Source organism: Sturnus vulgaris, chromosome 34 (genome assembly GCF_052056855.1).
Source record: "Sturnus vulgaris isolate bStuVul1 chromosome 34, bStuVul1.hap1, whole genome shotgun sequence".
NCBI lineage: Eukaryota > Metazoa > Chordata > Aves > Passeriformes > Sturnidae > Sturnus > Sturnus vulgaris.
Genome location: NC_142276.1, coordinates 187,105 through 210,457, shown reverse-complemented (window position 1 = coordinate 210,457; position 23,353 = coordinate 187,105). Strand labels below are relative to the sequence as shown.

The 23,353-nt window shown below is 60.6% G+C and overlaps 1 protein-coding gene across 1 annotated transcript in view; it reads right to left on the bottom strand.

Moving 5' to 3' along the window:
• FLNA (filamin A) overlaps positions 1–21,917 on the bottom strand; it is a gene marked incomplete at its 3' end in the record, with an annotated part of 28,022 nt that extends 6,105 nt beyond the window's left edge. The window contains 47 exon segments of the mRNA XM_088155083.1: positions 39–250; positions 574–727; positions 1,022–1,195; positions 1,706–1,834; positions 2,342–2,482; positions 2,878–2,981; positions 3,364–3,425; positions 3,427–3,611; positions 4,502–4,525; positions 4,892–5,081; positions 6,314–6,412; positions 6,414–6,480; positions 6,558–6,662; positions 6,948–7,060; positions 7,062–7,150; positions 7,374–7,534; positions 8,010–8,172; positions 8,454–8,565; positions 8,567–8,628; positions 9,036–9,180; positions 9,182–9,550; positions 9,552–9,647; positions 9,993–10,249; positions 10,996–11,113; positions 11,276–11,445; positions 11,681–11,771; positions 11,982–12,142; positions 12,494–12,617; positions 13,047–13,190; positions 14,272–14,385; positions 14,736–14,929; positions 15,651–15,678; positions 15,763–15,801; positions 15,803–15,838; positions 15,840–15,873; positions 16,231–16,354; positions 16,980–17,136; positions 18,007–18,206; positions 18,675–18,837; positions 19,436–19,467; positions 19,470–19,512; positions 19,912–19,967; positions 19,970–20,029; positions 20,530–20,677; positions 21,225–21,322; positions 21,653–21,766; positions 21,769–21,917. Of these exon segments, the coding sequence (XP_088011209.1) occupies positions 39–250; positions 574–727; positions 1,022–1,195; positions 1,706–1,834; positions 2,342–2,482; positions 2,878–2,981; positions 3,364–3,425; positions 3,427–3,611; positions 4,502–4,525; positions 4,892–5,081; positions 6,314–6,412; positions 6,414–6,480; positions 6,558–6,662; positions 6,948–7,060; positions 7,062–7,150; positions 7,374–7,534; positions 8,010–8,172; positions 8,454–8,565; positions 8,567–8,628; positions 9,036–9,180; positions 9,182–9,550; positions 9,552–9,647; positions 9,993–10,249; positions 10,996–11,113; positions 11,276–11,445; positions 11,681–11,771; positions 11,982–12,142; positions 12,494–12,617; positions 13,047–13,190; positions 14,272–14,385; positions 14,736–14,929; positions 15,651–15,678; positions 15,763–15,801; positions 15,803–15,838; positions 15,840–15,873; positions 16,231–16,354; positions 16,980–17,136; positions 18,007–18,206; positions 18,675–18,837; positions 19,436–19,467; positions 19,470–19,512; positions 19,912–19,967; positions 19,970–20,029; positions 20,530–20,677; positions 21,225–21,322; positions 21,653–21,766; positions 21,769–21,910 (5,803 nt within the window).
• Between the last annotated feature and the right edge of the window lie 1,436 nt (positions 21,918–23,353).

Here is a 23,353-nt window from a genome sequence, read left to right as displayed (position 1 = left end):
TCCCCTCCCCGTCCCCTCCCAGTGCTCCCAGTCCGCACCAGCCTCGCGGGTGTCGATGGTGAACTGGGCGGGCTGGAACGTCGTCCCCTCGCTCAGGCCGGGCCCCCTGAGCCGCACCCGGGAGGCGTCACCGAGCTCGGCCTGGCTGATGGTGACAGCCAGGGGACTGCGGGCCAGGGGCTGCCCCCCACGCGTGACGTGCACCAGGTGCTCCCCCACCTCCTGGGGCACGAACGAGATCCCTGCGGGGACGGGGACAGTGAGGGGACAGCGAGGGGACAGCGAGGGGACAGAGAGGGGACAGAGAGGGGACAGCGACAGCGACACAGGGACACGTTGGGGACAGGGACAGTGAGGGGACAGGGACAGGGATACAGGGTACAACATCCTCAATGTCCCCAATGATGTCCCCAGGGTGTCCCCCTCACCCAGGTGGCCGTTCCGCAGCCGTTTCAGCTGGCACGGCTCTGTGTCCCCAGTGTCCCCAGGGTGTCCCCATTGTCCCCAGGGTGTCCCCAATGCCCCCAATGATGTCCCCAGGGTGTCCCCAGGGTGTCCCCTCACCCAGGTGGGCCGTTCCGCAGCCGTTTCAGCTGGCACGGCTCCCGCCGGCCCGAGGGGGCGCTGACGGTGGCGCTCAGCTGGCTCAGGTCACTCTCGCCGATGTCCAGCGGGATCTCGGCCGAGGCTCCGACCTTGAGGTGGGACTGGCGCAGGGAATCGTCACCTGGGGACACGGGGACAGTCAGGGGACAGTCAGGGGACACAGGGACAGTGAAGGCTCAGTGGGGTCACCGAGGCAGCACTCTTTTTTTTTTCGTTTTTTTTTTTCCATTTTTTCGGTTTTTTTCCCGATTTTCCGTGTTTTTTACCCGTGATCCTGGCCGTGAAGGGGGCTCCCCGCGATGTGCCCCCGACCCCAGCTGTGTGTTCAGGGTTTTTTGGGGGGGATTTTTTCCCGTTTTTTCACCCGTTTTCCCCGTTTTCCACCCGTTTTTCCCGGTTTTGGCCGTTTTTTTACCCGTGATCCTGGCGGTGAAGGGGCTCCCCGCGATGTGCTTGTCGTTGTATTTGACCACGATGCCGTAGTCCCCGGGCAGCACGGGCAGGTAGGACACGGAGCAGGTGCCGTCCCCGTTGTCCTGGCAGCTGATCTCGGCCTTGGAGGGGCCCTCGACGGCCAGGGACAGCCCCCCTGGGGACACGGGGGACATTGGGGACACTGGGGACAGGGACAGCCCCCCTGGGGACAGGGACAGCCCCCCTGGGGACAGGGACAGCCCCCCTGGGGACACGGGGGACATTGGGGACATTGGGGGACATTGGGGACACTGGGGACAGGGACAGCCCCCCTGGGACAGGGACAGCCCCCCTGGGGACATCGGGGACATTGTCAGGGGACGGGGGGACAGGGACAGTGCTCTGGGGGAAGGACAAGGTCAAGTGTCCCCAAGTGTCCCCCAAGGTGCGCCCCAATCCCCGAGGTGTGTCCCCAGGTGTCCCCAGGTGTGCCCAGGTGTGTCCCCAGGTGTGTCCCCCAGGTGTGCCCAGGTGTGCCCACCCTCTCCAGCGTCCTTGGTGTTGACAGTGAAGCTGGCTGGCCGGTTCACTGTGCCGTGCCCCAATCCCCCAGGTGTGTCCCCCATCCCCCAGGTGTGCCCAGGTGTGTCCCCAGGTGTGCCCAGGTGTGCCCAGGTGTGCCCACCCTCTCCAGCGTCCTTGGTGTTGACAGTGAAGCTGGCTGGCCGGTTCACTGTGCCGTGGCTCAGGCCGGGCCCGTAGGCCGTGACGTGGCCGCTGTTCACATAATCCACATAGAACTGCAGGGGGCTGCCTGGGGGGACACGGGGGGGTCAGGGGACACCCCCACACTGTCCCCACACCCCCCACACTGTCCCCACACCCCCCACACTGTCCCCACACCCCCCATGGGGACACAGACCCCCCAAACCAACCCTGAAATCCACGGACAATTGGTGCGGGGGGAGGAAAACACTCCCAGAATCCCCCAAAAAATCCCAGTAAACAAACAAACAAACAAATAAATAAATACAAAAAATCCCCAAACAAGGTAACAAATCCCCAAATAACAATTAAAAAATCCCCAAATGTCCCCCCAAAAAAAATCCACCAGAATCCCCCCAAAATCCCCCAAATCCGGGTACCAGGGATGTGGATGCTGTCACAGCGAGCATCCATCTCGTGCGGCCAAAACCCCCCCAAAAAAAACCCCAAAATCCCCCCCAAATCCCCCCAAAACTCACTCCTGGCTGCTCCCCCGGGGTTCCAGACACCCCGAATCCCCCCGAATCCCCCCGAATCCCCCCGAATCCCCCCGTACCAGGGATGTGGATGCTGTCACACCGAATGTCCATCTCGTGCAGCCCGGCCTCGCTGGGGGCGAAGCGCACGGTCACCGTGCCGTCCTTGTTGTCCGTGATGTCCGGGGTGGCCACCTTGCCCGAGGGCATCCTCACCTCACCTGGGGACACACCTGGCGTCACCGGGGACACCTGGGACACCTGGGGACACTCAGAGGGATTTCTGGGCTCATTTTGAGCTATTTTGGGGCATTCTTGGGCTGGTTTTGGGGCTGAATTTGAGGTAATTTTGGGAGGATTTTGAGATATTTCGGGGCTAATTTTAAGGGTGATTTTGTGGTATTTTTTGGGCCAATTTTGAGATGTTTTTGGGCTGGTTTTGAGGCTGATTTTTGGGGGCTGAATTGAAGGGATTTTGGGGCCGATTTTGAGGCATTTTCAGGCCTATTCTGCGGTATTTTGAACCGATTTTTTTTTTTGTATTTTGGGGCCGATTTCGGAGCTGTTCTGGATCAGTTTTTGGGCAGTTTTCGGGGTCCCCCCAGCCCCCCCTCACCCGTGATCTCGCCCTTCTTGATGGTGAAGGGGATGACGAGGTCGAAGGGTCTCAGCCCGGCCATGTCCAGCCCGTTGACCCCCAGCAGTGGCCGGTCCGTGGCCCTGGGGGGGCACCGAGGGTCAGAGCGCCCCAAAAACCCCCCCAGACCCAATTTCATCATTTCCACCCCATCATCCTCACAATTCCCAGTCTTGCCCCATTTTTCACCCCATTTTCCCCCATATTTCATCACTTTCCCCCCAGTCCACCCCATAACACTCAATAAATCCCACTTTGCACCTCATTTTCCCCATTTCTTCCTCATTTCCCCCCCTTTTCCTCCCCAGTGTCACTCACCATGACCTGGAAGGGGCTGTTGGGGACGTGCTCCCCCCCATAATTCCCATTTTCACCCCCATAATTCCCATTTTTACCCCCATAATTCCCATTTTCCCCCCCGTTTTTTCCCATTTTCCCCCCGTTTTCCCCCCAGTGTCACTCACCATGACCTGGAAGGGGCTGTTGGGGATGTGCTCCCCCCCGAACCTGACACAGATGACGTATTTTGCCGGGCTGGGGGGCCGTGTAGAAGATGTCAAAGGTGCCGTCGGGGTTCTCCACCACGTCCACGTCCACCTCGGAGCCGTCAGGTGTGCACACCGAGCACGTCACCTTGCCCTTGCCCGCGGCCTTGGCGTCCACCGTGATCACGGTCTGCTCGCCCAGCTGGATGGTGGGGCCCAGGCCTGGCCCTGAGGGAGCCCGGGGTCACAAACGGGGCCAGGAAACCCCAAACGGGGCCAGGAAACCCCAAATCTGGGCTAGGAAACCCCCAAATGGGGCAAGGAAACCCCAAATCTGGGCCAGGAAACCCCAAATCTGGGCTAGGAAACCCCAAATGGGGCAAGGAAAACCCCAAATCTGGGCCAGGAAACCCCAAATCTGGGCTAGGAAACCCCAAATGGGGCAAGGAAACCCCAAATGGGGCCAGGAACCCCAAAATGGGGCCAGGAAACCCCAAATCTGGGCTAGGAAACCCCAAAATGGGGCAAGGAAACCCCAAATCTGGGCTAGGAAATCCAAAATGGGGCAAGGAAACCCCAAATGGGGCAAGGAACCCCAAAATGGGATCCACTGGGGACCCCAGGAATGGGTTTATCAGGGGGGTCCCTCATTAATTGAGGTCGTGGGGGTCCCTTCATTAATTGAGATCATGGAGGTCTCTCATTAATTTCGGGCAGTCTCCCATCATTAATTTTGGGGGGAAGCATCATTAATTGAGATCATCCCATCATTAAACTGGGTGGGTCTCCCATCATTAATTCAACCTGGGGCTGCCTCAGCAGTAATTTTGGGGGGTCCCCCATCATTAACTGAGTCTGGGGCTCTCGGATCATTAATTTTGAGGGGGGTCCTCATCATTAATTGAGTTTGGGGCTCCCTCAGCAGTAATTTGAGGGGGGTCCCAGGTGTCTTTTTTTGGGTTCTTTACCTTGGGTCCCTCCCACCCCAAACCCCTCCCAACCCCCGCCCCCCCCCCCCCCCCCATGCAGGGACATTTTTGGGGTGCGGGGTCTCGATTTTGGGGTGCACGGGGGGGGTCCAGGCCATGCTCCCCCCCCAGACCAAGCCGTGCTCTTACCTAAGCCGTGACCTCCGATGGAAACTACAGCGTGGGGGGCGTGGGGGGGGCGTGGGGGGGTGGGCGTGGGGTGGGGTGGGCAGAGAAGCAAGAAATCCAGTGAGACACAGCCGTGAGACCCCAAAACCCCTCAAAACCCCCCGAAAAATCCCCCGAAACGCCCCCAAGCCGCCCCCCCTCAGTGCAGCCGTGCCCCTTTCCCCGCAGGGTTGTGCCCCCCCCTCTCTCCTGAGGGGGTTTTCGCGATGGTTTCTCCCATTCCTCAGGTGGTATCCCCCATTTTGGGGGGGGAGGGAGGGGGGTTCCCTTGTTATTTTTAGCGTGTTTTTTTCCCGTTTCTGCCGTGTTTTTCTCCCAGTTTTGGGGGTTTTCCCCCGTCTCGGGGCTCACCGGTGACCGTGCACTTGCTGGCGTCGCCGGTGGGCACGGCCCGGATGCGATAAGGGGAATAAGGGATTTCATCCCCCCCGTATTTGATGAGGATCGTGTAGCGCCCCGTCATGTCCGGCACATAGGACACGGTGTAGGTGCCGTCCTGGTTGTCCCGGATCGAGGCTTTCTTGGGCTTCCCCTCGGGATCCTGAGGGGAAAAAGCAGGAATTTCGTCCGTTAGTGAGGTGAGAACGGGAAATTTGGGTGGTTTTTGGGGTGTGGGGTTGGATTTTAGGGCTGGGAAAAAGGATCCCAGAGTGCCCGGGTGGGGTCAAGCTCTCCCTTAAGCTTCCGTTCGGAATCCTGAGGGGAAAAGTTTTCTCCTGAGGGGAAAAAGTGGAAATTTTGGCAGCTGATGAGGCGAGAATGGGAATTTTAGTGGTTGGGAAGTGGAAAAAACAGAATTTTCGCTGTTTTGGGGTGTGGGGTTGGATTTTATGACTAGGAAAAAGGATTTTATTACTCAGAGCGCCCGCGTGCGGTCAGGCTCCCTTGGGATCCTGAGGGGAAAAGTTTTTTCCTGAGGGGAAAAAGTAGGAATTTTGGCAGCTGATGAGGCCAGAATGGGAATTTTAGTGTTTGGGAGGTGGAAAAAAATCCGAATTTTGGCGGTTTTGGGGTGTGAGGCTGGATTTTAGGGCTGGCAAAAAGGACTCCAGAGCACCCGGGTGGGTTTGGGGTCAAGCTCCCTTGGGTTTCCCTTTGAAACCCTGAGGGGAAAAGTTTTTTCCTGAGGGGAAAAAGTGGGAATTTTGGCAGCTGATGAGGTGAGAATGGGAATTTTAGTGGTTGGGAGGTGGAAAAAATCAGAATTTTGGTGGTTTTTGGGGTGTGAGGCTGGATTTTAGGACTCAGAGCGCCCGGGTGGGGTCAGGCTCCCTTGAGATCCTGAGGGGAAAAGTTTTTTTCCTGAGGGGAAAAGTGGGAATTTTGGCAGCTGGTGTGGTAGAAATGGGTGAGGTTAGAGATAAACGATGGGAATTAGGGAACGTGAGGTGAGGTTGTGGGGGAGAAAAAAACAGGAATTAGGGAGTGTAGGGTGGATTTGAGGAGGGAAAAAATGGGACTTAGGAATGTGAGTGGTGGGGGGAAAACAATGGGATTTAAGGATGTGGGGTGGGTCTGGGGGAAAAAATGGGATTTAGGGGCTGTGGGGTGGGGGGAAACAATGGGATTTAAGGATGTGGGGTGGGTTTTGGGGGGAAAAATGGGATTTAGGGGCTGTGGGGCGGGGCTGGGCTGACAAAAATCTCCACCTCCATTCCCAACCGCCGCCACAAATCTCCAACCAACCACCAAAACCAAACCCCTCCGACCCTTCCCAGCGTCCCCAAACCCCCCAAAACTCATCCCCCCGAGCCCCCCGAAGCCCCCGGGCACCGTGATCTGCACGGCCAGCAGCCCCTCGCCGGCGTCCTTGGCGTCGATGGTGAACTCCACGGGCAGGCTGGCCGGCACGCCGGTCGTGTTGAGCCCGGGGGCCGCTCGCCCGCACCTTGCTGGCGTCGTGGGTGGGCAGAGCCTTCACCTTGAAAGGGCTGCGGGGAGGATTTGGGGTCAGGATCGCCCCAAAGCCCCCGAGGAGCCGCCCCAAAACGCCCCCAGGCAGCACCGACCTGCGGGCACCTCGTGGTCGCCGTAGCGCACGGAGATGCTGTAGGGACCCTCGCGGGACGGCACGTAGGACACGCGCTGGGTGCCGTCCCCATTGTCCGCGATGTCCACAGGGCTCCACGATCCCTGCCCGGGGGCATAACGGGGATTTTTAGGGGGTTTGCGGGGGGTTCGGGGCGAGCAGAAAGAGCCGGCATGGCTTAAAAGGAGAGCGGCAGAAAAACGTGGGGGAGGAGAGGGGAAAACGTCACAGAGATGGTAAATGTGGGGTGGTCCCAAAATCTCACAGAATTCCCTGGAGACCTCTCAAAATCCCACAAAACACCCTCCCCAAAATCCTCTAAACCCCACCAAACCCTGTCTGAAACCCGCCAAAATCCCACTAAAACCTCCTCCAAACTCCCCCAAAATCCCCCCAGCGCGCCGCTGACCTTTGGGGCCCTGCACTTTGACGTCCAGCGGGGCCACCCCGGCCTTGGCCGTGTCCACGGTGAAGGTCTGGGGGACGTTGGCAGCGGACGTGGCCGGGGGTGAGCCCGGGGCCCCCGCAGGACACGCGGGACGCGTCCACCACGTCCGACACCGGCACCTGGAACGGGCTCCCTGCCCGGGAAAACGGGAATTCGGCGTGTGGGGAGAGGGGAAACGCCAGTTAGGGAAATGTCACAAAGATCCGGGAAAATTCCCAAAAAATCCTTTAAGATTCCCCAAAAAATCAGCAAAAAAATCTCCAAAAAATCAGCAAAAATTCCACAAAAAAACCCCAAAAAATCACCAAAAAATTCCCCCAACCCCCCAGGTTCCCCAGAGAGCCGGCGGCGCTCACCGGGGACCTGGTGGCCGCCGTAGGTGACGTTGAGGCTGTAGGTGCCGGGCTCGTACGGGGTGTACTCCACACAGCAGCTGCCGTCCTTGTTGTCCGTGCACGACATCTTGGCCTCCGAGGGGCCCTCCACGGCCAGCCCCAGCCCCCCGGTGCCGGCCCCGCTGCAACACGGGGGTGGGGTCAGCACGGGGGGGGGGGGGGTTGGGAAATGGGATTTGGGGTCATGGAGAGGGGAGATTAGGGGTCACGGGAAGGAGATTCCAACCAGGATTTTGAGGATTCCTGTTGAGATTCTGAGGATTTCTGGCCAGATTTTTGGGGATTCCCGTCGGGATTTTGGGGATTCCCGTCGGGATTTTGGGGATTCCCATCGGGATTTTGGTGTTCCCACTGGGATTTTGGGGTTCCCACTGGGATTTTGAGGATTCCCATCGGGATTTTGGTGTTCCTGGTGGGATTTTGGGGTTTCCCATCGGGATTTTGGGTTTCCCATCGGGATTTTGGGGATTCCCGTCGGGATTTTGAGGATTCCCATCGGGATTTTGGGTTTTCCCGTCGGGATTTTGGGGATTCCCACTGGGATTTTGGGGTTTCCCGTCGGGATTTTGGGGATTCCCATCAGGATTTGGCTCTCACCGGGTCTCCACGGTGAATTTGTTGGGTTGGTTGGTGGTGCCGCTCTGGATGCCCGGGCCGTGCACGCGGACCCGGCTGGGGTCACAGCCCTCGGTGACGGGGACACGGAAGGGGCTCAGCGGCACCGGGGACCCCCCGTAGGTCACGTCCACGGTGTGCAGGCCTGAGGGGGACCCCCGGATCCCTCAGAATCCCGCCCCAAAATTCACCAAATCCCTGGAAATCCCAACCCAATCCCACCCCAAATTCACCAATTCCCTCAGAATCCACCAAATCCCACCCAAAAACCATCAAATCCATGAAAATTCCTCCCCAAATCCACCAAATCTCTCAAAATGTACCAAATCCCTCAAAGTCCCACCCAAAGTCCCCCAAATCCCTCTGAATCCCCCAAAATCCCCCCAAATGCCCCCCAGGGCCCCGGGGTGCGCGGCGGGCGCTCACCCTCCTCGTAGGGCGTGTACTCCACGTGGTAGGTGCCGTCACCCCGGTCCTCCACGAAGGTCTCGGTGACGTTTCCGGAGGGGTTGGACACCAGGGCCTTGACGTGGGCACCCGCCGGCCTTGGCCACGGCCCGGGCGTCCACCTCGAACTCCGTGACGGCCTCGCGGAACACGCCTGGGGTGGGGGGCAGGGCTGGGGTCAATGGGGGCTTCTTCCAACCCAACTGAACCCAAATGAACTCAACCCAACCCAACCCAACTCAACCCAACCCAACTCATCTCAACCCAACCCAACTCATCTCAACCCAACTCAACCCATCCCAACACAATCAAACCAAACTCAGCCCAACCCAACTCATCTCAACCCAACCCAACTCAACCCAACTCAATCCATCCCACCCCAACTCAACCCATCCCAACACAATCAAACCAAACTCATCCCATCTCAACCCAACCCAACCCAACTCAACCCAACCAAATCCATCCCAACGCAATAAAATCAAACTCAACCCAACCCAGTTCAACTCAATCCATCCCACCCAACCCATCCCAACCCAACCCTTCCGCCCAGCCCAGACTCACCCTTCCCCTCCACGCCGGGCCCGTACACCTTGATGCCGGCCGTGTCCACGGCGGCCGGCGCGGGCTCCACGCGCACGGTGCTGGGGAAGTGCGGCACGGGCTGCCCGCCGTACTCCACGGTGACGGTGTGCACCGCCGGCGCTGCGCGGCGTGTAGGCGATGGTGTAGATGCCGTCGCCGTTCTCCTCCACCCTCACCTCCGCCCGCGCGCCGGCTTCCGAGGCGATGCCGATGGTGAGCTCGGCCGTGCCCGCGCGGCTGCAGTCCACCCGGAACCGCCCCGGCTGCCCGGCCGTGGCCTTCTCCAAGCCCGGCCCCTTCGCAGGTGACCTTGGAAGGGTCGAATTTCGGCCGGATGGGGGGCGCGGAAACGGCGAGCCCGGGATGTGCGTGCCGGCGAAGAGGATGTTGATGTTGTAGTCGCCGGGCTCCGTGGGCAGGTAGGACACGGAGCAGGTGCCGTCGCCGTTGTCCTGGCACTCGATTTTGGCCTCGCAGGGCCCCTCCACGGTCAGGGCCCAAACCGCCCGTGCCGGCGCCTTTGGTGTCGATGGTGAACGGCGCCGGAACCCCCGCCAGGCCCCCCTGGAGACCGGGGCCGAAGGCACGGACCTGTGGGGAGGGGAAGGTTGGCTTGAGTCACATTGGGTTGGATTGAGTTGGGTTGGGTTGGGTTGAGTTGGGTTGGATTGGTTGGGATGAGTCAGGTTGGATTGAGTTGGGTTGTTTTGGGTTGGGTTGGGATGAGTTAGGTTGGGTTGAGTTGAGTTGGGTTGAATTGAGTTCGGTTGGGTTGGGTTGTGTTGGGTTGAATTGAGTTGGGTTGAGTTGGGTTGAATTGAGTTGGGTTCAGTTGTGTTGGGTTGGGTTGAGTTGGGTTGAATTGAGTTCGGTTGGGTTGAATTGAGTTGGGTTGGGACCCACACCCCCCAAAGCCCCCCAAAAGCCCCGGCTGACCTTGGACGGGTCCGTGGGCGGCACCACCTCCACGGGGAAGGGGCTGCCGGGCACGGGGACGCCGTCGTAGGTGACCTCCACGCTGTGGGGGCCCTCGTCGCGCGGCACGAAGCGCACGGCGCTGCCGTCGGCGCTCGGCTCCACCGTGCACGGCAGCGCCTTCCGCGACGGGCCCACGATCCGCGCGCCCACCTTGCCCTGGCCCCCCGCGCCCTTGGCCTTCACCGTGAACTCCTGAGCCTTGCCCACCTCCAGCTCTGCGGGGGACAGCGACGAGCCGTGGGGAGGGGGCTCCAAAGTGGGACAGGGAGCCCCGAAATGGGGACAGGGAGCCCCAAAATGGGGACAGGGAGCCCCAAAATGGGACAGGGAGCCCCAGAATGGGGGACAGGGAGCCCCGAAATGGGACAGGGAGCCCCGAAATGAGGACAGGGAACCCCAGAATGGGACAGGGAGCCCCAGAATGGGACAGGGAGCCCCGAAATGGGACAGGGAGCCCCGAAATGGGGACAGGGAGCCCCAGAATGGGGATAGGGAGCCCCGAAATGGGGACAGGGAGCCCCAGAATGGGACAGGGAGCCCCGAAATAACCCAGAATCCCAAAATGGGGGACAGGGAGCCCCAGAATGGGGGACAGAGAACCTCAAAATAACACAGAATGATGAAACTAGGGACAGGGAACCCCAAATTCCCCCAGAATCGTGAAATCAGGGAGGGATGGGTCCCCAAATCAAGGACAGGGAACCCCAAAATGCCCCCCAAAATCCGGATCAGGGAACCCCCAAATCCCCCAAACTCAGAGGACTCCCCTAAACCCAGAGACGCCCCCAACCCCAAAACCTCCCAAACCCAAAACCCCCCAAACCCTGGGGACTCTCTGGCCCCCCAATCCCCGGGGCTCCCCCAATCCCCGGAGCCCCCCCAATCCCCGGAGCCCCCCCAGTCCCAGGGGTCCCCCCAATCCCCAGAGCCCCCCCAGTCCCAGCCCCCCGTCCCCCCTTACTGTCGTCCAGGCCGGAGATTTTGATCTTGCCCAGGTCCATCCCGGGGCTGACCCCGACGCTGAAGGGGCTCTTGGGGATGGGGTCCCCCCCGTAGGTCACCGACACCCCCAAATTCCCCTGGGGGGCACAGCGGGCTCAGGGGGGGCCGGGATTTGGGGACCCCCCTGAGCTGAGCCAGGTGGGGTTTGGGGTTTCAGGGGGTGCTCTGGGAGTTTCAGGTGTTTTATGGGATTTTTCAGGTCACAGAGGCAGTTTTTGGGGTGTTTTTAGGGTGCTCACCTGCTGCACAGGTGTGTAGGTGACCGTGTGGGTGCCATCGTGGTTGTCTGTCACCTGCAGGTCCTTCACGGCCTCGCCCTTGCCCGGCCCCGTCACCTGCACGTCCAGGGCAGCCCTGCCCCCACCCTTGGTGTTCACCGTGAAATGGGTGGGCTTGCCCAGCTCCACACCTGGGGGACCCCAAAATCCCCAAGATCCCCGTCAGACACCTCCAAAAATCCCCAAGATCCCTGTTAGACACCCCCAGAAAAATCACAAATTCCAAAAGAATCCCCCCCAAAAAACCCCAAATCTCAGTCAGATATCCCCCCAAAAATCCCAAATACCCAAAGAACCCCCCAGAAATTCCAAGCCCCCCCAGGACCCCAAACGCCCCCCCAGCCCCCCCGAAGCCCCCAGACCCACCGGAGCGGCTCAGGCCGGGCCCCTCAGCCTTGACCTTGCTGGCGTCGTGGGCCGGGTCCACCTTGACCCGGATGGGGCTGCTGGGGGTGGCCTGGGGGGGACACAGAGGGGTCAGGGACCCCCCTGAGACCCCCGAGATCCCCCCCAGCCCCCCGTGAAGCCCCCAGCCCCACCTGGCCGGCGAACAGCACCATGATGGTGTGCAGCCCCCTGACCCAAATCCCCCCAAACTCCCCTGAACTCCCAGCCCCCCGTGATGCCCCCAGCTCCCCCAGCCCCCCCGTGAAGCCCCCAGCCCCACCTGGCCGGCGAACAGCACCATGATGGTGTGCAGCCCCGCGCCCTTGGGCGTGTATTTCACCGTGAAGGTGTCGTTGTCGTTCCTGATGATGTCGAAGTCCAGGTCGGCCTCGGCCGGGCCCACCACGCCCGGCGCGCACTTGATGCCGATGCTGACGTCACCTGGGGGGCGCAAAGGGCTCAGGGACCCCCAAAATCCCCCCAGGACCCCCAAAATACTGCGGGGACTGCTGGGATCCCAAAAACCTCCCCGGGAATCCACCAGGAACCCAAAACCGGCCCCTAAAAATCCCCCCCCAAATCCACCCTAAACTCTCCCAAATCCCCCCAAAATCCCCCCAAATCCCACCAATTTCCCCAGGATTCCCCCAACCCTCCCCAAAATCACCCCCAACCCTCCCAAATCCCCCCAAAATCCCCCCCAACCCTCCCCAATTCCCCCAGAATCCCCCCCAAATCCCCCCAAATGCTCCCCAAACCCCCCCCGGCCCCCCCAGTCGCCCCCAGCCCCACCCTGGCCGGCCTCGGTGCAGTCCACGGTGAAGAACGTCGGCTCCAGGGCCTTGAGGCCGCTCTTGGCCACGCCCGGCCCGAAAACTTTGACCTTGTGGGGGTGACTGCCCGGGCCCACCCCCACCTGCGGGACAGAGGGGTCAGCGGGGACCCCGAAACGGGGAGAGACCCCAGGACACCCCAAAAATCCACAACTGGGATTGAGCACCCACGAAAAACCAGATGTAGGATCCCCTGAGGAACCCAGAAACCCCAAAGTCGGGAGGACACCCCCAGAGTTTTGGGGACCTTTTTCCCCTCCAAGCCCCCCCAGAATCCCAATTTTGGGGGTTTTTGGGACATTTATTCCCCCCCAATTCCCAATTTGGGGTTTTTTTGGGTCATACCCCCTCCCCAATTCCCAATTTTGTTTTTCTGTCTCATTCCTCCCCTCCTAATTTCCCAATTTTGTTTTTTCTGGTTCATTTTCCCCCTCCCCTTTCCCATTTTTATTTTTCTCTCTCATCCCCCGCTCCCCCTCCCCAATTCCGTTTTCTCTGCCGTTGCCGCTCACCCGGAAGGGGCTCTGGGGGATGTTGACGCCCCCCCAGGCCACCATGGCCGTGTGTTTCACGGCTTTCTTGGGGCTGTAGGAGCAGCTGAAGGTGCCGTTCCCGTTGTCCTTCACCTCCACCTCCACCGGGCTGCCCTCGGCGTCCTGGGGGCCAGAACGGCTCAGGAGCCCCGAAACACAGCCCGGGATAAACCCCAAAATACACCCAAAATACACCCAAATACACCCAAAAACACAGCCCGGAATAAACCCCAAAATACACCCAAATACAGCCCGGAATAAACCCCAAAATACACCCAAAAACACAGCCCGGAATAAACCCCAAAATACACCCAAAATACAGCCCGGAATAAACCCCAAAATACACCCAAAATACAGCCCGGAATAAACCCCAAAATACAGCCCGGAATAAACCCCAAAATACACCCAAATACAGCCCGGAATAAACCCCAAAATACACCCAAAATACACCCCAAAACACAGCCCGGAATAAACCCCAAAATACACCCAAATACAGCCCGGAATAAACCCCAAAATACACCCAAAATACACCCAAATACAGCCCGGAATAAACCCCAAAATACACCCAAATACACCCCAAAATACAGCCCGGAATAAACCCCAAAATACACCCAAAATACACCCAAATACAGCCCGGAATAAACCCCAAAATACACCCAAAAATACAGCCCGGAATAAACCCCAAAATACACCCAAATACACCCCAAAACACAGCCCGGAATAAACCCCAAAATACACCCAAATACAGCCCGGAATAAACCCCAAAATACACCCAAAATACAGCCCGGAATAAACCCCAAAATACACCCAAATACACCCCAAAACACAGCCCGGGATAAACCCCAAAATACACCCCAAAAATACAACCCGGAATAAACCCCAAAATACACCCAAAATACACCCAAATACAGCCAAATACACCCCAAAAATACAGCCCAGAATACACATAAATATAGCCCATAATACACCCAAAATATACCCAAATACACCACAAAATACAGCCGAGAACACACCCAAATACAGCCGAAATACACCCGAAATACATCCCAGGATACACCCAAATACAGCCAAAAAATCTCAAACATCCACCCAAAATCCCTCTCTGAACCCAGCCGAAAACCCCCCAAAAATCCCCGAAAAATCCCCCAAATCCCCCCAAACCTCGCCCAGGGCCCCCCGCCGTCCCCAGGCCGGCTCTGCCCACCTGCAGCTGCACGCTGAGGTCGCCGCTGCCCCCCAGGCGCGCGTCCACGCTGAACTCGGCGCGTTGGTTCAGCCGCACCCCCGAGGGCTCCAGCCCCGGGCCCTGCGCCCGCACCTGGCCCCGGGAACGGGGAAAGAAACCGGGAATGAGAGGGGGCAAAATCCGGGAATTCAGCGGCGACTGCAGTCAAGATTTTGGGGGTTTGGGGCAGGATTTGAGGCAGGATTTGGGGCAGGATTTGGGGCAGGATTTGAGGCAGGATTCTGGGAAGGATTTGGGGCAGGGTTTTGGGGGATGTTTCAGGGGGATTTTTGGCAGGGTTTTTGGCAGGGTTTGGGGGCAGGATTTTGGGGTTTTTTAGCAGGATTTTGGGGATGTTTCAGCAGGGTTTCAGGGGATTTTTGGCAGAGTTTTAGGGATTTTTGGGGTGGGATTTTTGGCAGGGTTTTGGGGTCAATCCTGACCTTCTCAGGGAAGCAGTCGCCAGTGTGGGGCCGGATCTGGGCCATGAAGGGGCTGCCCTTGATGTCGGTGCCGTCGCACAGAACGTGCACCGCGTACAGCCCCGGCTCCTGCGGCCAGTACCGAACCCGGCCCGAGCCGTCCCCGCCGTCCTCGCACTCCAGGCGGGCCTGGGAGGGGCCCTCCACCGAGAACCCTGCAAAAAACACCGGAACGGGGTGAGAAAACCAAAATAATCCACCGAGAACCCTGCAAAAAACACCGGAACGGGGTGAGAAAACCAAAATAATCCACCGAGAACCCTGCAAAAAACACCGGAACGGGGTGAGAAACACGAATAATCCACCGAGAACCCTGCAAAAAAACACCGGAACGGGGTGAGAAAACCAAAATAATCCACCGAGAACCCTGCAAAAAACACCGGAACGGGGTGAGAAAACCAAAATAATCCACCCAGAACCCTGCAAAAAACACCGGAACGAGGGGTGAGAGAAACTCGAATAATCCACCGAGAACCCTGCAAAAAAACACCGGAACGGGGTGAGAAACACGAATAATCCACCGAGAACCCTGCAAAAAACACCGGAACGGGGTGAGAAAACCCAAAATCCATCATGAGAAACCCAAAATCCATCATGGGAAACCTGAAAATGCACCGAGAGTGCTGGGAAAAAACCGGGCAATAGGGGTGAGGAACAGGGATCTGTGATGGGAAACCTGAAATCCACTGAGAAACCAGGGGAAATTGGGGATCCCCCCAAAATCCTCCCCAAAATCCCAAATGTTCCCAGCAAACCCTCCCAAACCTCCCTGAAACCTCCCCTAAACCTCCTTGAAATCCAAAATCCCTCCAAGACCCCCCAAATCTCTATTTGTTCCCCCCAAATTCCCCCCCAGACCCCCCGGTTTCCCCTCACCGAGGGTCCCCACGTCGTCCCCGATGGCCTTGACCCCCCAAATCCCCCCAAATCCCCCCCAGACCCCCCGGTTTCCCCTCACCGAGGGTCCCCCACGTCGTCCCCCGATGGCCTCCACCATGAAATCCGCCGCCTTCCCGGCCACCCCCCCCCTCCAGGCCGGGCCCCCAGGCCCGAACCCGGTGGGGCGCCGCCCTCGGGGGCCACGGTGACCTCGAACGGGCTGGGGGACACAGGGGGGTCAGGGAGACACAGACACCCCAAAAACGGCCCCAAAAAACCACCCTGGGAACCCCAGAAACGGCCCCAAAAACCACCCTGGGAACCCCAAAAACAGCCCCAAAAAACCACCCTGGGAACCCCAAAAACGGCCCAAAAAAACCACCCTGGGAACCCCAAAAACAACTCCCAAAACCCCAATAAATGGCCCCAAAAATTCCAAATTGCCACCAATGGTCACCAGGGGTCACCCAGTCCCCTCCCAGGTCCATCCCAGTCCCCTCCAGTGTCCCCAGATCCCCTCCCAGTTCCCCCCAGTCCCCTCCCAGTCCCCCCCAGTCCCCCCCAGTGCCCCCAGTACCTGCGGGGCACGTGCTGCCCGCCCCAGGTCACTCCCACCGAGTAATTCCCGGGCACGGTGGGGAAATATTCGAGCCCGAAGGTTCCATCCCCCAAATCCTTCTGCTTCACGGCCTCGGCACCCTCTGGGGGCGGCAAAAACCGGGATCAGACCCCCAAAAAAACCGGGAATTCCCAAAAAAACAAAAAAACCCCAACGAAATCCTACAAAAAACACCAAAAAAACCCGACCACAAAAACACCGAAATCCCACGGAAAACCCACAAAAAGGGGAGCACCCCAAACCCCACCGCCTGAATCCTCCAGGGCTTTGGATCTTCCCAAAAAATTCCCCAAAAATGGGAATTTCCTCAAAAAACCCCAAAAAAATCCCACAGAAACCCCCACAGAAACGGGAGCACCCCGAAGGTTCCAGCCCCCAAACCCTCCTGCTCCAGGATCTGGGATCCCCTGGGGGGGGGGCCAGGAAAATCGGGATCAGACCCCCGTGAAAAAAATGGGAATTCCCAAAAAACGGAATCCAGGGACCCCTCCCAAATCCAGGGACCCCTCCCCAATTTCTTACCCCCCCAGCACTCACTGGGTCCCCTGGGGAGGGGACAGGAGCTGTCCCTAAATCCCTTTACAGTGTCCCTAAACCCCCTCAAACCCCCCCAAATCCGCCCAAAACTGCCCCAAACCCCCTCCCCCAATTCCGGGACCCCTCCCCGAGTTCCGGGACCCCTCCCCAGTTTCTTCCCCCGCACTCACTGGGGCCCTTGACGGTGACTTTGAGGTCGCCGCTGCCGCCGCCCTTGGTGAACACTTTGAAATCCGCGCGTTCGTTCACGCGGAGCCCCTTGGGCTGCAGCCCCCGACCCTCGGCCCGGACCGCGCCGGGGGTGCAGGCTGGGGGGGGCACGGAGCGCTCAGGGGGGGGGTCTGCACCCCAAAACCCCCCCCTGGGGCGGGGAGCCCCGAAAATCCCGGGAAAGACAAAAAAAAAAACCGGGAAAATCCGAAAAAAAAAATCCCCAGAAAATCCCCAGAGGAGGGCGGGGAGATGGAGGGGGAGAGGGTCGGGAGCGGGGAGACCCCAGACTCATTTCGGGGTGGGGTCAGAACCCCAAACCCCCCCAGAGCCTTCCTGGTGTCCCGGGGAGCCCCCACTGGGGGATTCTGGAGTTTGGGGGAATTTGGGGGATTTTTGGGGAGATTTTGGGTGAATTTTGGGGGGAGATTTTGGGTGAATTTTGGGGAAATTTTGGAATTTTGGGTGAATTTGGGGGGATTTGGGGAGTTCTGGGGGTTTGGGGGTCAGAAGGGTTTTGGGGACCCCTCCCCACTCCCCCCCAGGCCCCCCCCTCACCGTCAGTGGGGTCCCCACGAGGCCCCGGGCGGCGCTTCCGGGACAGACGGACAGGAGGGGACAGAGGGACAGGAGGGGACAGAGGGACAGGAGGGGACAGACAGAGGGACAGGACAGACGGACAGGGAGGGAGAGGACAGAGAGAAAAGCAAAGTCAGCAAAAGCAGCGACAGCCCCGAACCCCCAAAAGGCAAAAGAGACCCCAAAAATTGGGAGGGGCAGAGGGACCCCCAGAGACCCCAAACTGGGGAGGGGGCAGAAGCTTGGCAAGGACAGAGACCCCAAAATTGGGGAATTTGAAGGACAGAGACCCCCGAATTGGGGGGTTTGAAGGACAGAAACCCCAAATTTTGGGGCGGAGGGACACAGAAACCCCCGAATTTGGGGGGCTCAGAGCACAGAGAGGCCGAATTTGGGGAGGGGTCTCACCTTGGCCACGGTGACGCTGAAGGGGCTGCGGGGGATGGGCACCCCCCCGAAGGTGACGTGCACCTGGTGCAGCCCCTCGCTCTGGGGTTTGTAGGAGCACCTGAAGCCCCCAGACCCACGGTCCTCCAGCACGGCCTCGGGGGTCCCGCGGCGCCCGCTGGGGTCCACGATGGAGACCCCCACCTCCCCCGGGCCCGCCCCTGCACGGGGGGAGACACAGAGAGACCCCTCCTCAAATTCAGGGAGAGACACCCAAAAAATCGCACGGAAATCCCCAAAATTCACACAGAGACCCCAGATTCCCCAAAATCCCCCCAGGAGCCCCCAAATCTCCTCTAAATCTTCCCCAAGACCTCACAAAACACCCCCAAATCCCCTCTGGAGCCCCCCCAAATCCCCTCAAAACATCCCCAAATCACCCTTAAATCACCCCCAAAGCCCCCTCCAGAGCCCCCCCAAAATGTCCCCCAGGACCCCCAAAGTCCCCCTCAAATCCCCTCAGAACCCCCCAAATCCACCACAAATTCCCCCAAATCCCCTCTAGAACCCCCCCAAAATCCCCCCAAATCTCCTCTAAATCCCCCCCAGGACCCCCCAACCCACCCCCAGACCCCCCCAAGCCCCCCCAGACCCCCCCAAGCCCCCCCAAGCCCCCCGTTCCCCCGCACCGGCCGTGCAGATGTCGAAGTGCGTGCTCTTGTTGGCCACGTTGCCCAGCGGCTCCAGCCCCGGCCCCGACGCCGTCACTCGCCCCGCGTCCCCGGCCGCTCGCCCCACCTGCACCTCGAACGGGCTCTTGGCGATGTGCTGGCCCGCGAACAGCACCGTCACCTGCGGGGGGACCCCAAAAAACGGGCGGGGGTCACGGGGAGGGACCCCCCAAAAAAATCCCAGGAGGATGGGGGGGATGGAAAGGGGGGGAGGAGCCCGAAAACGGCAACCAAAAATGATTCGGAACTGCCCAAAAACGGGTCAGGGACAGCCCAAATGTCTCGGGGAGCCCCAAAACCCGGGGGGTCAGCAGGTGGGGACCCCCCAAAATTGACTCTCAAAAGCCTCAGGACAGGAGGGGACTCGGGGGAGAAATGGGGGCTTTGAAAAGCAGGAAACAACCCCAAAAATGCCCCAAAAACATCCTTGGGATTGGCCCAAAAACGCCTTGGACTCCCAAAAATTAATGCAGAACTCCAAAAATTAATCAGGAGTCCCCCAAAATTTATTGGGGTCCCCCAAAATTAATCAGGAGTCCCCGAAAACCCATTGAGATCCTCCAAAAATGAGTCAAGATCCCCAAAAACATCTCGGGACCTTCGAAATTTTCTAAATTCCCCTAAATTCCCGCCAGAATTATTCAGGAACCCCCCCAAAATTAAACGGGACCCCCCCAAAATTAACCGGGGACCCCCAGAATCGCCCCGGGCCCCCAGACCTTGTGCACGCCGGTGACTTTGGGCACGTAGACACGGAGAACGTTCGGTTCTTGTCGTTGTTGGCCACGACCTTGGCCTGGGGAGGGGTCACGGGGGTCAGACCCCTCCCCAGGGACCCCAAAATTCACCCCAAACACCCCAAAAACTCCCGAAAATAACCCCAAATCCAACAGGGAGAGACCCCCCGCCCCTAAATCCTCCCCAAAAGCTCCCCCAAAAACCTCCCGAAATTCCTGGGAGGGGGTCACGGGGGGTCAGACCCCCGCAGGAACCCCAAAATCCCCCCAAAGACCCCTGGGATCCCCAAAATCCCCCGGGGATCCCCAAAATCCCCACAAGGACCCCCTGGGATCCCCAAAATCCCCCGGGGATCCCCAAAACCCCCACAAGGACCCCCCAAACCCCCCCGAGGACCCCCCCCCAGATCCCCCAAACCCCCCCGAGGGCCCCCCCAAGACCCCCGAAGCCCCCAGACCTCCTCTCGGTGCCCGTCGGGGTCCTCCACATAGACCAGCACCTCCCCCTGCCCGCGCTGATCGTCTCCACCGTGAACTCAGCGCGCTGCTGCACCACGTTCCCGGTGGGCTCGATCCCTGCGGACCCCAGACTCAATTCGGGGGTCCCACACTCAATTCGGGGGTCCCAAAACCACCCAAAGGGCTCCCAGACCCACTGATCCCCCCCAAACTCAGCGAGCTGCTGCACCACGTTCCCCGGTGGGCTCGATCCCTGCGGGACCCCAGACTCAATTCGGGGGTCCCAAACCCACCCAAAAGTGGTCCCAGCCCCAGTCCAAAGGGTCCCACAGGGACCCCAGAGGGTCCCAAACCCATCCTGGGGGTCCCAAACCCATCCTGGGGGTCCTGGTCACCCCTCAGGGGGGTCTCAGCCCCATCAGGATCCCATGGGGGGGGCGGGGGGTCCAACCCCCACCCCAAAGCGCCCCCCAAATCCCCCAACCCCAAATTTGGGGGTCCCGGAGCCCCCGGGGATTTTTGGGGTTGAGTTTGGGGAGCAGGGGGAGCCCCATTTCCCATCCCACCCACCCCCCGCATTTGGGGGTCCCGGGGGTTTTTGGGTCCCCCCCCCTCACCTGGCCCATAGGCCCGGGCCTTCTTGGGGTTGAGTTTGGGGCGCAGGGGGGCCCCGGGTTTGAGCTTGGCCTTGGGGAACTGCGACAGGTAAGTCATGACCGAGTGCTCGTCCACGTTGGGGTCCACGATCTCCTCGGGGGTGATCACCTGGGGACAGGGGAGGGGACATCAGGGGGGTCTGTGTCACCCCCAGGTGAGGGGTGATCACCTGGGGACAGGGGAGGGGACATCAGGGGGGTCTGTGTCACCCCCAGGTGAGGGGTGATCACCTGGGGACAGGGGAGGGGACATCAGGGGGGTCTGTGTCACCCCCAGGTGAGGGGTGATCACCTGGGGACAGGGGAGGGGACATCAGGGGGGTCTGTGTCACCCCCCAGGTGAGGGGACATCAGGGGGATCTGTGTCACCCCCAGGTGAGGGGTGATCACCTGGGGACAGGGACGTGGGGACACCAGGGAGGGCTGGGGGTCCTCGTGTCCCCCCGAAACGGCCCCAGAGGGACGGGGATGGGGCCGGGGCCGTGTCCCCAGGGGTCACCTGGGGGGACAGGGGACAGGGATGGGGCCGGGGCCGTGTCCCCAGGGGTCACCTGGGGGGACAGGGGACAGGGGACAGGGCCGGGGCCGTGTCCCCAGGGGTCACCTGGGGGGACAGGGGACAGGGATGGGGCCAGGGCCGTGTCCCCAGGGGTCACCTGGGGGATGCCGAGCCACTCGTCCGCCTGCTGCATGGCCTCGCGTGCGTTGTCCACGGGGCGGCTCGGGTCCCACGAGTCCCAGTCGGGACAGAGCCCTGGGGACAGGACAGGGACACGGGTGAGCCCCCACCGGGACACCGGCGACACCGGGGACGCCCCGACCAGCGACACCAGCGACACCAGTGACACCCTGAGCAGTGACCACCAGTGACACTCCTGTCACCCCGACCAGTGCTCCCAGTGCCCATCCCAGTGCTCCCAGTTCCCGTCCCAGTGCTCCCAGTGCCCACCCCAGTGTCCCCAGTGTCCCCAGTGTCCCATACCCGGCCGCACAGCTGTCCACCAGTGCTCCCAGTGCCCGTCCCAGTGCTCCCAGTGCCCATCCCAGTGTCCCCAGTGCTCCCAGTGTCCCCAGTGTCCCATACCCGGGGCACAGCTGTCCACCAGTGCTCCCAGTGCCCTCCCGCTCTGCCAGTCCTTGCTGAAGTTGGTGATGGGCAGCTGTGGCAGCCGGTTCTGGATCCAGCCCAGCAGCCGATGGCCTCCTCCTCATCCTCCTCGTCCCACATGGGCATGGAGATGGAATAGTGCAGGATGAGCGTCCAGATCAGCCCCAGGATCAGCTTCAGGTTCCCGTCCACGATGGCTTTGCTGTCTGCGGGACACGGGGACAACGGGGACATCGGGGGACATTGGGGACAATGGGGACATTGGGGACATCAGGGGACAACGGGGACAATGGGGACATTGGGGGACAATGGGGACATCAGGGGGTGTTTGGGGTATTGGGGACAATAAGGGGACAGGGGGGAACGGGGGACCCAGAGGGACACGGGGGGACATCAGGGACAGGAGTCGGGGCTGGGGGAACAACGGGACATGGGGGGGACACCCCACGGGGATTGGGGACACCCCACAGGGATTGGGGACACCCCACGGGGATTGGGGACACCCCACAGGGACACGGGGGACAAGGGGGGGGTCCCAGGGACCCTGCCGGGGCTTTTGGGGTCCCCATGAGGGTTTGGGGTCCCAGGGTGTGTCCCCACACCCCGGCAGCGTTTCTGTGCTCTCAGCGCTGGTTCCCAGTTCCTGTTACTGGTTTTGGGGTTTTGGGGTTTTGGGGCGTGGCCCCACCGCCCCCGCGCGGTTTTTGGGGTCTCTGGGCGTGGCCCCCACGGCCCCGTTGGGGTTTTAGGGTGTCAGGGAACGTTCCCAGGTCCCGCTGTCGCTTTTGGGGGTCCCTTTGGGGGTTTTGGGGGTCTCAGGACGAGTCCCCGAATCCCTTTTGTGGTTTTTGGGGTGTCCGGAGTGTCCCCAGTTCCATTCACGGTTTTGGGGTTTTTGGGGTGTCCCCAGTTCCCACTACTGGTTTTGGGGTCTCTGCCGGGGTTTTTGGGGCGTCCCCAGTTCCCGTTCCCGTTTTTGGGGTCCCTTTGGGCCTTTCCGGGTGTCCCCAAATCCCCCCGGGGTCTCCCCCGCTCCCCTCCCCCCTCGCGCGGGTTTTGGGGGGGGGAGGGGCCGCGCCCCGCGGTTTGGGGGGGTTTGGGGGCGGATTTTGGGGGGAGGGGGGAGGGGCGTGGTCGGGGGTGGGGGATGGGCTCCGGCCCCTCCCCCCCCGCTCCAGCATTTTTTGGCCTTATAAGGGCTCGGCCACTGCCGAGGCCACGCCCCCTGCCCCGCCCCCCGCGACCCCCCCCCCGGGACCCCCCCAAAATCCGCGGGACCCCCCAAAACCCCCGGGACCCCCCTAGGACCCCCCCGAGCCCCAAAAGCGGCGCCCCCTCCCCAAATTCCTGCGCTGGGAGGAGGGGCCGGACCCCCCCCCCTCCCCCCTTCTAATTTCGGGGTCTCCCCAAATTTGGGGGGGGGTCCTAAATTGGGGAGGGGGCGGCCGAACATTGAGAGGGGTCTCAAATTTTGGGGAGGGGTCCCAAAAAGGGCCCTGGGGTGGGGAGGGGTCTCCCGGACCCTCCCCTTTAACTTCGGGGTCCCAAATTGAGGAGGGGGCGCAAATTTGGGGGAGGGGTCTAAATTCGAAATGTCCCAAATTTGGGGGCGGGGTCCTCAAACGGAGCCCCCAAAAGTGGGGAGGGGTCTCCCGGAACCCCCCCCGGGTGGGATTA